The sequence below is a fragment of the Chelonoidis abingdonii genome, chromosome 2 (genome assembly GCF_003597395.2).
Source record: "Chelonoidis abingdonii isolate Lonesome George chromosome 2, CheloAbing_2.0, whole genome shotgun sequence".
Classification (NCBI taxonomy): Eukaryota; Metazoa; Chordata; order Testudines; family Testudinidae; genus Chelonoidis; species Chelonoidis abingdonii.
This window is the reverse complement of record NC_133770.1, coordinates 165,818,915-165,833,301: the sequence shown is the minus strand read 5'-3', so window position 1 is coordinate 165,833,301 and position 14,387 is coordinate 165,818,915. Positions and strand designations below refer to the sequence as shown.

At 49.2% G+C, this 14,387-nt stretch overlaps 1 protein-coding gene across 4 annotated transcripts; it reads left to right on the top strand.

Moving 5' to 3' along the window:
* The first annotated feature begins 275 nt into the window (after nt 1-275).
* PLPP5 (phospholipid phosphatase 5) lies at nt 276-13,969 on the top strand. Of its 4 annotated transcripts, none has more exons than XM_032774606.2 (8): nt 276-395; nt 7,520-7,628; nt 9,692-9,782; nt 10,421-10,484; nt 11,192-11,316; nt 11,719-11,889; nt 12,450-12,895; nt 12,933-13,969. In XM_032774606.2, the coding sequence occupies exons 2-7, from the start codon at nt 7,524-7,526 to the stop codon at nt 12,617-12,619; spliced, it is 726 nt and encodes a 241-aa protein (XP_032630497.1). In that variant the 5' UTR covers nt 276-395; nt 7,520-7,523; the 3' UTR covers nt 12,620-12,895; nt 12,933-13,969. The 4 variants fall into 4 exon arrangements, with proteins under 4 accessions (XP_032630497.1, XP_032630496.1, XP_032630498.1 ...); XM_032774605.2 differs by lacking the exon at nt 276-395 and adding an exon at nt 957-1,058; XM_032774607.2 differs by lacking the exon at nt 276-395 and adding an exon at nt 1,499-1,822.
* Nucleotides 13,970-14,387: the final 418 nt, after the last annotated feature.

Genomic DNA, 14,387 nt, shown 5'->3' with positions numbered 1-14,387 from the left:
ATTAAATTACATTAATGTGCAACTGGGTTGTGATCTTACATCTTGCTTGTCATTTATAAAATATTGTCAGTTGACATTTATACCAGTAACTGGGCTTCATATGGGATTGTAGAAGTAGCGGCTGCCCAGAGACTCTAATACAGTACCACTGTGAATTCTAGTGTTGCTAGCTATTTGGAGCAGGTGCTTTTCTATATGTCTAGGACTGGTTCAATAGGAAGGGGTTTTCGTTTGGTAATCTTGACAATTCGAAAATTAACTGATCTATGGATACTCTGGCAAGTGGCTTAAATGTTTCCTGTTGGTCTTTATTTATATAGCACCCAAAATGTACTGGACATTTTACAGACACCTTAGAGGAGGCAGCTTAATCTCACAGATTTCAGCACAAAGAGGTAACCACACAGCCCAGTGGCTGACGTTCAGAATATGCTTCAGTTATTAAATCTTTTGTTTTTAAACCCTTGCCAATTCCCCTCGGGTATCTTTAAATTTTGCTTCATTTGTAGAAGGGATTATTTGGTGAATCCCTCTTCTCCGACATTTTAAAAAAGGTAAACATTGAAGTTCTTCCCCCCCCCCCCCCCATGATTTTACTTTGAAAAGACAATTCATCTATCTAGTGCACAGGTATTAGTAAACGCTCCTAGGGGCAGAATGGGCAAGCTGTTCTGACAGTTCAGGTCTAACCTCTTTACTACTCACTGGAAAGGCAGGGAGTTCCCTGCATTGCACCAGTGCCCTGTGTTTCCAGGGGGGTTGGTTTTGTTGCGGCTTCGTGGGTGCTATAGGCGTTGGCTTGCTCGGTGATGGGTTGTGTAACGTTTGGCTGCGGGGAGGCCGGTGGGGCTGCAGTAGCGGGCGGCTCACGGCAGAGGGCGGGCTCGGGCTGCTCCGGCGCAGCCACGTCGCCAGGCCTGGGCGGGGAGGGCCGCCGGCCCGGACCCCCGGCGAGTGTCTGCAGAGAGCGGCCGCGCCGCGCTCCCCGCCTGGGCCATGGAGGGGCAGCGGCTGGTGGCCGAAGTGGGCGCGCGGTGCCTGCTCGTCGGGGCCTTCCTGTGAGTGGGGCCCAGCCAGGGGGACACGTCGTGCAGGCGGGGGGGTCTCCTTGGGAAGCACCCCCACCCGGTCCGGGATGCGGCCGGGGAGCCCCCCGTATAGCACAGATGTGGATCCCCCTAGGAAACACCCCTGGCAGGAACAGGGCGGGGGAACCCCCCACCTTAGCACACAGGGGAAACCCCAGGGCAGGCCCCCTGCACATGTAGCACAGACGGGGATCCCCCTGGGAAACACCCCCGTTAGGGACAGGGTGGGGGAACCCCAGGGCGCCCTCTCTCACCTTAAAACACATGGGGATCCCCCAAGACAGCCCCACCACCTTAGCACACATGGGGATTCCAGGGCAGCCCCTCCCCCCCACCTTAGTGTACACGGGGGATCCCGGGGCAGCCCCCCGCACCTTACCGCACACGGGGATCCCCCAGGACAGGCCCCCCACCACTCCCAGTTCTGTTGATGTGATCCTTCTGTGTCATCTGGACACTGGACTGAGAGCTAACCTGCTCATTGCACTTGGGCTACTGGCTGCCAAATGGTAACTACTGTCACCGATGGCCGGGGTTGCACTATGACTTCATGATGGGAAGCTCTGGAGTCAAGACAGCCCTAGTGGTATCTGTGACACCCCAGAACCAGGAAACTGGGTAGCAACTACAGAGAACCTGCTTTTATTTTTTAGAGGTTAGGTTAAACCTGTATTGGTGTGGAATGCCCCATTTTCTCCTGCAGTGTAGCCAGCCTGGAGGGATTCAGCACAGAGGTGTGTGGCTGACTTGGCTGTGATGTTTCCTCTTTCACCTCACTTTCAGAACAGAGGAGGTTCCCTTCATGGAGATAGATGCCTTGACTGTGTAGGAAAGTTGCCCGTTTAACATAAAGTGGTTCTTGAATTGATACAGTTAAACTGGTGCATGACACTTTAGTTTAAACCTGTGGAGTAAAGTAGAGACTGGAAGGTAACAAATGTGTCTATATTTAAGAATGGCTCTGGATCCTGGGAATTACAGACCAGTATGTCTTACATCTGTGCCTGCTAAACTGACAGAACTGATGATTGAGCTGCGGGACTCATTGCCATGGGATGTCACTAAGACCAAAAACTTCACAAGAGTCAAAAAGGGCCTGGATAGTTATATGGATGAAAAGAATATCCAGAATAATAATTAATGCTAAACAGGGATATTAAACCTCATGCTTCAGGGTTTAAGCCAATCTCTAACTATGACCTGGTCTACACTACGCATTTATACCGAATTTAGCAGCGTTAAACCAATTTAACCCTGCATCCGTCCACACAACGAAGCCCTTTATATCGATATAAAGGGCTCTTAAAACCAATTTCTGTACTCCTCCCCGAAGAGGGAGTAGTGCTCAAATCGGTATTGACATGTCGGATTAGGGTTAGTGTGGCCGCAATTGGACGGTATTGGCCTCCGGGCGGTATCCCACAGTGCACCATTGTGACCGATCTGGAAAGCCATCTGAACTCGGATGCACTGGCCAGGTAGACAGGAAAAGCCCTGCGAACTTTTGAATTTCATTACCTGTTTGGCCTCACAAGTGTGGAGAGCTCACAAGCACAGGTGACCACGCAGAGCTCATCAGCACAGGTAACAATGCAGTCTCCGAAGAAATCGAAGAAGAGCTCCAGCATGGACCACACGGGAGGTACTGGAGCTGATCGCTATATGGGGAGAGGATTCCGTGCTAACAGAACTCCGTTCCAAAAGACGAAATGAAAAAAACATTTGAAAAAATTTCCAAGGCCATGATGGAGAAAGGCCACACCAGGGACTCAGTGCAGTGCCGTGTGAAAGTTAAGGAGCTCAGACAAGCCTACCAGAAAACCAAAGAAGCAAACGGAAGGTCCGGGCAGGGCCGAAAACATGCCGCTTCTACGCTGAGCTGCATGCAATTCTAGGGGGGTCCGCCACCACTACCCACCCCTGTCCGTGGATTCCGAGGGGGGTGGTAATCTCAGCCATGGCTGAGGATTCTGCGGATGGGGAAGATGAGGAGGAGGAGAGGAGGACGAGCTTGCAGAGAGCACACAGCACTCCGTTCTCCCCAACAGCCAGGAGCTTTTTCTCACCCAGACGGAATTACCCTCCCAGCCCTCCCAAGCCACTAGCCCAGACAATGAAGCCATGGAAGCGACCTCTGGTGAGTGTACCTTTGTAAATATATAAAACATGGTTTAAAAGCAAGCGTTTTTTAATGATTAATTTGCCCTGAGGACTTGGGATGCATTCGCGGCCAGTACAGTTATTGGAAAAGTCTGTTAACATGTCTGGGGATGGAGCGGAAATCCTCCAGGGACATCTCCATGAAGCTCTCCTGGAGGTACTCCAAAAGCCTTTGCAGAAGGTTTCTGGGCAGGGCAGCCTTATTCCGTCCTCCATGGTAGGACACTTGACCACGCCATGCATGTAGCAAGTAATCTGGTATCATTGCATGACAAAGCCTAGCTGCGTATGGTCCCGGTGTTTGCTGGCATTCAAGCAACATCCGTTCTTTATCTCGCTGTGTTATCCTCAGGAGAGTGATATCGTTCATGGTAAACCTGGTTGAAATTCAGGAATTTAATTAAGGGGACAGAGATGGCCATTCCTACTGGGCTGTTTGCCTGTTGCTTAAAAGAAATCCTTCCTTGCAGGTAGCCAAGCAGGGGAGGGGGGGGGGGAATGAATGGCGCTGAGCTTTTTTTGCGTTTGGCTAGCAGGGATCTTCCCTGCTACCAGCCACACGTGGTGGGGGGGAAGGGGGGGTGATTAGCAGTGATCTTCCATGATACCAGCCACGCGGGGGGGAGGGGTAAAGCGATCATCCCAGAGAATTGGATGGGGGGGGTGGTTTCTGCTGCTGCATGTTAACAGGAAAGAAGCAGCACTCAACGGGCTTTGCTTGGTATTTGGGAAAGGAGGGCACTGTGTATATGAAGGCTGCAGAAGCGAAAGACAATGGCTTACCATGGCCGCATGCAAGCTGAATTCTGCTGCCCGGACCTGCGTCTGTGAGATCTCTAACACCAGAGCCGCAGGCACTCAATATTAAGATGCAAAATGCGACCTTGTAGTGAAATCACATGTGCTATGTAAGGTGAATAGTGTTGTTCACCGTGAAAGAGTATAACCATTGTTCTGTAAAATGTATCTTTTTAAATACTTCTCTCCCTTTTTTTCCCTCCTCATGCAGCTGCAATTTTTCAAGCCTCCCTACTCCATCCCGAAGGCTATCTCAGAGAAGGCGGCGGAAAAAAAAGACGAGACGACGAAATGTTCTCGGAAATCATGGAAGTGACCCGCAATGAAAGAGCTCATCTGAATGAGTGGAAGGACGTGGTATCAAATTACAGGAAAGATGCCAGTGAACGTGAGGACAGGAGGGACCAACGTGAGGATAGGAGGGAGAGAGGAGAGATGCTCGAGATGAGAGGTGGCGGCAGGAAGATCAGAGGTGTAGGCAGGAAGATCAGCGGTGGCGGGATGCAACGCTGGGGCTGCTGCGTGATCAAACTGACATGCTCCGACGTCTGGTGGAGCTTCAGGAACAGCAGCAGGATCACAGAGTGCCGCTGCAGCCCCTGTGTAACCACCTCACCCCTCACCATGTTCCATATCCTCCTCACCCAGATGTGTAAGAACGCATGGGGAAGGCTTCGTGCACCCCCCCACTCCACCCCAGTGGACAGCCCAACCAAAAGGCTGTCATTATTTTGAAATTTTTTTAGTGGCCTTTTCCTTCCTCCTATCCTCCTCCCAAACCACACCCGGGCTACCTTGTCAGTTCTCTCCCTCTTTTTATAATGAACTTTTAATAAAGAATACATGATTTTTAAACGATAGTGACTTTATTTCCTTAGAAAGCAAGCTGTAATCGAAGGGGGAGGGTGGGTTGCTTACAGGGAATGAGTCAATCAAGGGGGGGGGGGTTCATCAAGGGGAAACAAACACAACAGTCACACCGTACCCTGGCCCGTGATGAAACTCGTTTTCAAAGCTTCTCTGATGCGCACCGCTTCCTGGTGTGCTCTTCTAATCGCCCTGGTGTCTGGCTGCGCGCATGTAATCAGCGGCCAGGTGATTTGCCTCAGCCTCCCACCCCGCCATAAAGGTCTCCCCTTACTCTCACAGAGATTGTGGAGCACACAGCAAGCAGCAATAACAATGGGGACATTGGTTTGGCTGAGGTCTGAGCGAGTCAGTAATGTGCGCCAGCGCGCCTTTAAACGGCCAAATGCACATTCTACCACCATTCTGCACTTGCTCAGCCTGTAGTTGAACAGCTCCTGACTACTGTCCAGGCTGCCTGTGTATGGCTTCATGAGCCATGGCATCAAGGGGTAGGCTGGGTCCCCCAGGATAACTACAGGCATTTCAACATCCCCAACTGTTATTTTCTGGTCTGGGAAGTAATTCCCTTGCTGCAGCCGTTTAAACAGAGTAGTGTTCCTGAAGACGCGAGCGTCATGAACCCTTCCTGGCCATCCCACGTGGATGTTGGTGAAACGTCCCTTGTGATCCACCAGTGCTTGCAGCACCATTGAAAAGTACCCCTTGCGGTTTATGTACTGGGTGCCCTGGTGCTCCGGTGCCAAGATAGGGATATGGGTTCCATCTATCGCCCCCCCACAGTTAGGGAATCCCATTGCAGCAAAGCCATCCACTATGACCTGCATTTTCCCAGAGTCACAACCTTTCGTAGAGCAGCAGCTTAATGATTGCTTTGGCTACTTGCATCACAGCAGCCCCCACAGTAGATTTTCCCACTCCAAATTGATTCCCGACTGACCGGTAGCTGTCTGGCGTTGCAAGCTTCCAGAGGGCTATTGCCACTCGCTTCTCAACTGTGAGGGCTGCTCTCATCTTGGTATTCTGGCGTTTCAGGGCAGGGGAAAGCAAGTCACAAAGTTCCATGAAAGTGCCCTTACGCATGCGAAAGTTTCGCAGCCACTGGGAATCGTCCCAAACCTGCAAACTATGCGGTCCCACCAGTCTGTGCTTGTTTCCCGGGCCCCAAATCGGCGTTCCATGGCTAGAACCTGCCCCATTACCAGCAGGATCTCCAATGCGCAGGGGCCTGCAGTTTGAGAGAATTCTGTGTCCATGTCCTCATCACTCTGGTCGCCGCTCTGCCATAGCTGCCACCTCCTCGCCTGGCTTTGCAGGTCCCGGTTCAGCATAGACTGCACAAGAATGCGCGAGGTCTTTAAAACGTCCATAATTGCCTTCTTGAGCTCAGCAGGGTCCATGCTTGCCGTGGTATGGCGTCTGCACAGTTCACCCAGGAAAAAAGGCGCGAAACGTTATCTGCTGCTGCTTTCACGGAGGGAGGGGTGAGGCTGTACCCAGAAGCATGAGCGACAATGCTTTTTGCCCCATCAGGCACTGGGATCTCAACCCAGAATTCCAATGGGCAGGGGAGACTGCGGGAACTATGGGATAGCTATAGGATAGCTACCCATAGTACAATGCTCTGGAAATCGACGCTAGCCTCAGTACCTGGACGCACACCGCCAAATTACTGTGCTTAGTGTGGCCACGTGCACTCGACTTTATACAATCTGTTTTAAAAAACCGGTTTCTGTAAAATCAGAATAATCTCGTAGTGTAGACATACCCTATGAGAGATCAGAAGGAGCCGTAAGGCTGACCACAGAGTATCCCGCATTTACCTAGTGCAGAGTTCTTGGACCTTCGTCTGAGGCATCTAGTGATGGCCACGGTTACAGATATGGTACAGGACTAGAGGGACCTCACCCTTGGGTCTGATCCAGTCTGGCAATTCCTGTGAGATAAGCCACTGTAAACCAGAATCAGTGTCCACACAGCTTTTTGCATTGGTTTAACCATATTGGTTTAAATTTACCCCTTGAACCAGTGTAGCTTTCTCTTGTAGACAAGCCCAAGATGCAACCTGACTACTCATTAGGCAATTAGGAAGATAGGATTAGACATATCTGAGAATACCAATGACCCATCTATTTCAGTACCTAGCCTTTGACTGTATCCTGTAACTGATGCATCATGGACAATCATACAATAACCTTCTAATTGGGAAAGTTTTCTCCTAGCCCCAAGCAGTCAGTGGTTGGCTTGTGCCCTGAAGCATATGGTTTTATCTCACATATGTTTTCATCATAGCTAGTATATATGAGAATGGAATTCATATTAGTCATGTGAATAGCTAGTGCCTTTTTTAATTTGATCTACCTCTGGGATCCTCTGGTAATGGAACAGAATCACTGCTGGCAGGGTGATTTGTGTTTCTAACAATGCCTTGTGGCAATAGGTGCATGCAAAGTGTTTCATCAGTTTCAACCTATGTTGCCTTTTAATTTCATTAGTGTCTCCTTGTTCTTGTATTGTTTGAGAGAGTAAGTAGGAGTCACTCAACTGACCATCTTCTTAGAACTACGCAAATCCCGGCACTCCAAACTCTCTCATTTTTTCTCTAGGATCATGGAACTTCTGCCTCCATTTCAACGTGTCATACAGCCTGAAGAGATGTGGCTTTATAAAAACCCATACATAGAAGCAGACCATGTACCCACCAAGCTCATGTTTGTAAGTATTCGCCCAGGTCACTACACTCTATTTAGGTTTTTTTAATTTAAATAATAGCTATCAGCTAAAAAATCATGGAAACAAACACTCTTCTTAATTTACGATACTGATGATATTTTAGATTAGTAGACATGAAAGAATTTTCAAAATCTGATTTACCTGTCCTTACTGATGCTCTGAGATCACTTTTTGCATTTCAGCCTGGACACTGAAAATCAGTTTCATGTTTGTTCACAGTCGCTTTTACTGTCAGGTTCTCAATGCTGCAGACCTTTGCATTTCACACGCTGCCAGGGAATATTGTTTCAAATCAACTGTTTTCAGTGGAATTTTATTTTATTAAATATGAAATTGTTTCTGTTCTAAGTTTTATAAGAAATTGTTTTTAACAAAACCTCGCCTTTTGGGCCAAATTTTTGGTGATTTAAAAGTTTTTATTGGATGGTGAGGTAGGAGATATAACTATACAAGCAAGCCAAAGAAGAGGGAATGTAGCTCCCTAGATAAAGAGGAGGTGGGGGAAAGATGAGATGGGAAGAGAGGGAGAAGTGATGATCGATTGGATGAGTGGTTACTGGGTGTCAGTGAAGTGCTGATCCAGCAAAGCACTTTAGCTTGTGATTAGAGTTAAGCACATGCGTAAGTGCTGTGATGACTCGGAACCTGAATGAAGCTCAAGAAGAATGGAAGTGGTGACACAGAGGATTATAGGGATGCCCTCAGGAAAAAAACAGGCTCCTCTCTGAAAACTGTTTACCTACTACAGCTGCAGGTGGCACTTAAGATCATTGTAACTGGAAGAGAGAATTTTAATTCTGTATCAGTTCCTATAGTGAAGCTGACTGCAGGTACAGTGCTGCCCGGACACAGCTTCCCCGGCGGGTTGTGTGGGGTTTCACATAGCAACGGGGGAGAAAAAACATTTAAAATAGGAAAATGTGATTGTAGAACCGCAAAAACTGGACTCCAGTGCAGGGGTAGGATGTGAGATTAAAAGTAAACTCACCATTTTTCAGGTAGCCAGTGTTTCGTTGATGGGCTGTGTCCCTTGATTTGCGGAAATGGCATTCCTGGTGAGATTCTGCAGTTCTTGGATTGGTCAGTGGCTTTGGGGGCAAAGAACTCCACTTCCTTTTTGTTGAAGAGGCAGGTACAGCGTGTAAGAAATGCTAAAGGAGAAAACTCTTGCATGGCATTTGGATTTGGTGAGTTGACCTTTAGGTCAAGTGCCATGTTAGACTCCCAAAGTGACCGCAAATGACATTTGGGCCTGTCTGACCACAAGAGCATTCCCTGGAGCACTGAGTGCTGTGACACAATCCCCAAGAGTCCGTTGTCCCTGAGATACCAGCAATAACAACTGTTGACTCATGACAGCTGCTCTTGTTTTTCTCCCTGGCAAACAATTTGGATGATACAGCTGGTGGATTAAGTAGTTAATATTTGCAAAGCGCCTAGAAAGTGAAACATGCTCAGGTCCTTACTGTTCTCAGGAAGCAACGTCTGAATGAGCAGCAGCGAGGGAGCGCCACAGCGGAAGTGATGAACGAAAGCAAGCTGAGGCTGCAGGCCCCTATGTCAGTGTGATTATTTATACAGCACCTACGAGGCATTCTGCAGACGTATATGAATATAAGCCCCCTTAAGAGCTCACCTAAACAGAAGCAGCAGCAGGGCAAGGCTATTACATGGACTGGAGCTTTTTAACAGGGAGAATTTTTGGCTGCTGTTCTTCTTTACCTTTGTTGTCCTTGTATCTGGAGAGCCCCCTATTGATGGACTTTGCCTCCTGCAGGTTAGGGCATTAGTGAGAACTGGATGGCAGACAACAGAGAGGAAGCCATGCTACTGGTACCTACGCTTATTCAGTATTAGCTACTGATGCTAATAGCTGGGATCAACTTTCGGTTTGTAAAGAGTAAATGGGGGAGCACTCTTTGGTTTAGAAGTGAAGATTTTTAGCCTCCTTTAACAGCTCATGCATTGATTTTTGGTTGGGAAGCCAAGGGAGCTCCAGGAACAAACATTCAATGTTGTTACTGTGCTGTCTTGTGTCGTTGCAGTTAATTTCGTTTTTGTGTCCCCTGATGTTCATCCTTCTGGCAAAATTCCTCATGAAAGTTGACCGCAGAGACACGCAGGAGGCCTTTTTGGGTGAGCATCTCCTTGTTACAGCTCAGGAACCTCCGTGTGATGGAGAGTGGGCCTGAGGGGAGGAGAGGTCTCTTGAATCCATTGCTGGTCACACACAGCATGTTGGCCAGGGTGCATTAGGAAACTGGGAACTTCTTCCTGCTTGGGGACTATTTGCTGGACTGTCTCCCACTGTGTGCCTTTCATGTACTGGGCAACATCCTGGCTCCACTGAAGTCAGTAGCAAAACATTGGCTTTCATGGGGCCAGGATTTCACCCATTGTTCTTAAAAAAGCTCTGTAGACTTAACCCCTCCCAGACCATTGTCCCCTCTTGTCTGACTCAGAGTCCAGCCCTTCCCTTCAACCTTAAGGCAAACACCTGCAGGGAATGCTCAGTGTTGCTGGGCAAGGGACGTTCTTCCCTACTGTCCGTGTGCCAGGTGTCATATAAGGTGAAAGTGCCACCTCTCAAGTCAACTCAGGCACACAGGCCAATGCAGCATCAGCACCAGGTGAAGCATCCCTCTGATAGAGGCTGCTGATCAGGTGCTTGGCCGACTCCACTTGCAAAGTTTCTCCAACAACTGCTGTGGGTATGGGCTGGTTAAATATTAACATGCATTTGGTGCTGACATGGGCTCTTTGCTCTCTTCCAGCTGCCAGCCTTGCTCTTGCCCTGAATGGGGTCTTCACCAATGCTGTGAAGCTAGTCGTGGGAAGGTAAGAAAGTCCATTAATCACCAACCCCTGTGCCCACAGACCCAGGCAGTCTTTTACATAGCAGTCAGCAATGTGTTGCCTGAGACGGGCTATATTTTCCCAGACCCTTTTGAGGGAAGTGCAGGGACAGGCTGGGGGCACTCTCTTAACCACCCACCCTCAGTGAATTTAGTGGGGGACAGCGTCTCTCCACAAAGCAGCAATGGCAGGGTGAGCTTTCCCTGCATGCTCTCACCGATGCATGAGCCTATTCTTGGAGGGTCTCTACCAGGCTCCGTGGGGAATTGAGTCATTGTAGCACATTTACTCCTCTGCTAGTTGAGGTGTGGCTACTGGTCAGTCTCAGGGCCTGGGATTGGGACACTCCCTCTCCCCCCTGACCACCACCACCCAGGCTGCTGAGCAGCTGTTGGAGGGCAATGACTATCTGTTGTAGTCAGGCTCTCTCACTTCCAGAGCTGCCAGCCACCTGGGGTGCAGGACTCCATACCCCATTCTCTACTCCAAGCCCCATTCTCTACTCTTCCTTCTCCAGGAAGGGCTGTGCTGTGCTGTGCTGTGCTGGGGGGATTCTGGAACAGGCAGGCAAGGATGCCCTCTGGTGCTTTAGCCTGAGCTGGGGAGCGTCCAGTCAAATTATGCCAGCTGCTAAGTGTCTCCTCCTCTGCATGGTGCAGGGTCACATGCTTTTCTTCTCTGCCCATTAGGCCACGGCCGGATTTCTTCTACCGCTGCTTTCCGGATGGACGGGCAAACGCCAAGCTGGTATGCACCGGTGACCTGGACGTGGTGACTGAGGGACGCAAGAGCTTCCCAAGTGGGCATTCCTCTTGTAAGCGTTTGTTTCCTCTTTGCGGTGCATCATGGGAGAACCAAACAAGGGTGAGCAGGTGCCTGGAAGGTGGGATCAACTTTGCCACTGCCTTGCCACGTGGCTTGGGCCATGTTCATTGACTTCTTGCCAGGCCTCACTTTTCCCTCTCTAAAATGGCGATGCACAAAGCTCACTGCTGTTTGCAGAGCTCCTAAGTGCCGGGTATCAGTACTTCCTCCCCAGCCCAGGCTCCCTGACCCGGCTTTTTGCCTAGTGTCCTTTCAGGACAAGCTCAGAGGGGGCCTTTATCCTCTTAGATCACTCCTGGCAATGGATGGCTCCTGAGCCGGGGTTTCTGTGTCTGCTGGGGATCTTGGACCATGGGTTCTTCAGTGATGTGAATTTCCCCCTTTTGCCCAGTTGCCTTTGCTGGTCTTGCCTTCTCTGCCTTCTACCTGGCAGGAAAGCTGCACTGCTTTGCCCCTGGCGGGCGTGGAAAATCCTGGCGGCTCTGTGCCTTCTTATCACCACTGCTCTGTGCTCTTCTCATCGCTCTGTCCCGCACCTGCGATTACAAGCACCACTGGCAAGGTGAGGATGCTGGCCGGGGAGAGAGGAGAGCAGGGGCTGTGGGAACAGTGTTATGTAATTGGGACATGCTCAGTAACCGTGGTGGTGAGCACCATAGAAGACCCTGGATAGGTTGCATGGGGCAGTGATGTTCAGGGCTGTAAGTGGGACACAGGAATGTTGGTGAAGAAAAAGTCATTTCCAGGGTTGTGATCTATCATACTCTTTGGGCTGTAAGTAGCGGAGGCAAAGAGCTCACTGTGAAATGTGTGTTCTGCTCAGCACTGGAGCTGAAGATTAAGTGGCAACTCTTGCTGGAGCACCATGAGCAGGCATCGTACTCAGTGGGGCGTTCAGTTCTGCTATGGGTAGTGCCTGGAGCTGTGCCATGGGATGGGTACTTATGAATGGGAAAATATATTCAGGGATCGTTGCCTGGTCCCAGTAAGAGCTCTGAACAGCAGTGGATTTGCTGGGCCCCACATTTCTGATCGTCGTGGTATCTAAGCATAGCTTCTTGGGGTTCAGTGAGACAGTGCTGCAAGCTGGGGGTGAATAACCCTTTTGTTTCCACCCCACAGATGTGCTGGTTGGCTCAGTGATTGGCTTCACATTTGCATACCTATGCTACAGGCAGCATTACCCTTCCCTGACTGACTCAGAGTGCCATAAACCATTGCAGTGTAAATCCAAACTACCACCAGCACAGAAGCAAAAGCTGGCCAGCTCCAGCTTCCACCTGGAAATATAATGATGGGATCCACTTTGCTGGGACCGGCCCCTGGGTAATCATTCCTTCCACTCTTCAGCCTGCATCGTGGGGAAGGGTACAGGCTTTGGGACTATCGCTCACTGCCTACTTGGTGAAGTAACCCAGTAACCTAAAGGAGGATGCGACTGATAGATGAATAGGAATTGCTCCTGTAAACATGTGGTAAGTGGTCCTGCTCAGCAGGCCTCGGCTTGTACTGTTCTTGTTTGAGAGATGCTCCCCTCTTTAAGGCCAGCCCTGGAGGAAGCTGTGTAAGTGACTGTACTCCAGCCTGCAGGAAGGAGGGAAGCAGGCTGACTATGACACCATCTAAAGTAAGAACTGGCTCTCTGTGAGGGGAGGCTTGGTGGAAATCCTGTAGGTGTATGGGGCCATGTAGTAATGTGCAGGGAAGTCAGCCCTCTCCAGTGAAAAATGTCATTTTATTAAAGGACACTATGCACAGAGGAAGAGCTGGTCAGTGTTGTGGGTACACAGCATTTACTGTGGATACTGCATTTAGAGATGGCACACTAGATGTGGTTTTGGTGAAAAAGCTCTGTCCTACAGCAGGTCCAACAGATGCTGGGCTGAAGTCCTGGTATGGCACCCTGGCTGGCTTTGAAATCTCTCCATGCCGTGTTGTTGGACACTGCACAGACTGCATCAGCCCGCTTGTAAATACATTTGCTTCCAGAATCGTGCCCCAACTCTCACCTGAGGATAGCTGGACAGTGTCTTCAGTACTCTGGTCGATTTTAATCCGGTCCTGTGTTCCCACATCCTCCCAAGGCCAAGTTCAGCACTGTAGTGCTAGGGTGCTGTCTGACCGGCATGACTGCCCAATACCATGAGGGGCTGTCACTCATGGTCCTACTGTTAAGAATTACAGCTAAGCTGGGGGCGCATGCTGTGATGTTTTATATTTAATTCCAACCTAGAAGCAGCCGGGCACTGAGATAGTGAGCCCATGGCCAATGCTGTACAGATACCGCTTTATGGGTAGGATGTGTCACTCTGTCCGTAACTGTTAAAGGTGAAAGGATGCAGCATCTTTCCTTGTAGAATGTTTCCCTGTGGACCAACTGAGCAATTTGCATTCTTGTTTCCTAGGAAATACGTTAATTTCAAATGTACTGTATCCTTAACATTAAGTACTGGAACTGTTGACTGTGCCCAGCTGAGGCCTGTGAAGTACATCTTGTTAATCACACCTAAAATAGTTCAGAGTATGCAAGAGCAAGAGTTCAGCCTTGTTGTGATTTTTGGGGGGAGAAAAAGCCGCATAGTACCTGAATCATGTCATTTACTGGATTTTTTAATGTCAAATAAAAAGCTGGTTTTAATTCAGTGAAGTGAGTTCTATTACTTTTTGGTACTAAAGAACATCATCTGTCTTTATGTAGCTGGTTCTTTTTATATAAAGTAGGTCAAGTTTTTCTGTCCATTATTAGCAATTCTAGGCAAGGTTTGCTTCCTCCCTCCCTACTGTACACTAATGAGAGATGACAATCAGAAGCAAACGCCGTTTGTCTTCACAGTTGTTGAAAGGCTGACTGGTAAAGCAAGTGTATTCTGTCACAGGGTTTGGTTTATTCAACTGTTGAGGGTTATAGCTCTCAAATCTAACCATAAAGAAATTACCGCTACTTTCTTTTAAGATAACCTTCAAAAGCACCTGTTTTTGCTGGCTGGAGGTAAGCAGGCAGTGTTTGTTGAGGTTCTTTCATACATAGCTGAAGGACAGTAACAAGGTGAGCTCTGCCAC

What these genes read in the sequence shown, in the direction of transcription:
- PLPP5 (XM_032774605.2), top strand. Translation starts at nt 997, where the DNA reads ATGGAGGGGCAGCGGCTGGTGGCCGAAGTGGGCGCGCGGTGCCTGCTC. An exon ending in CACGCAGGAGGCCTTTTTGG is followed by an intron (nt 9,783 to 10,420) that starts GTGAGCATCTCC and finishes GCTCTCTTCCAG; the next exon opens with CTGCCAGCCTTGCTCTTGCC. An exon ending in GTGAAGCTAGTCGTGGGAAG is followed by an intron (nt 10,485 to 11,191) that starts GTAAGAAAGTCC and finishes TCTGCCCATTAG; the next exon opens with GCCACGGCCGGATTTCTTCT.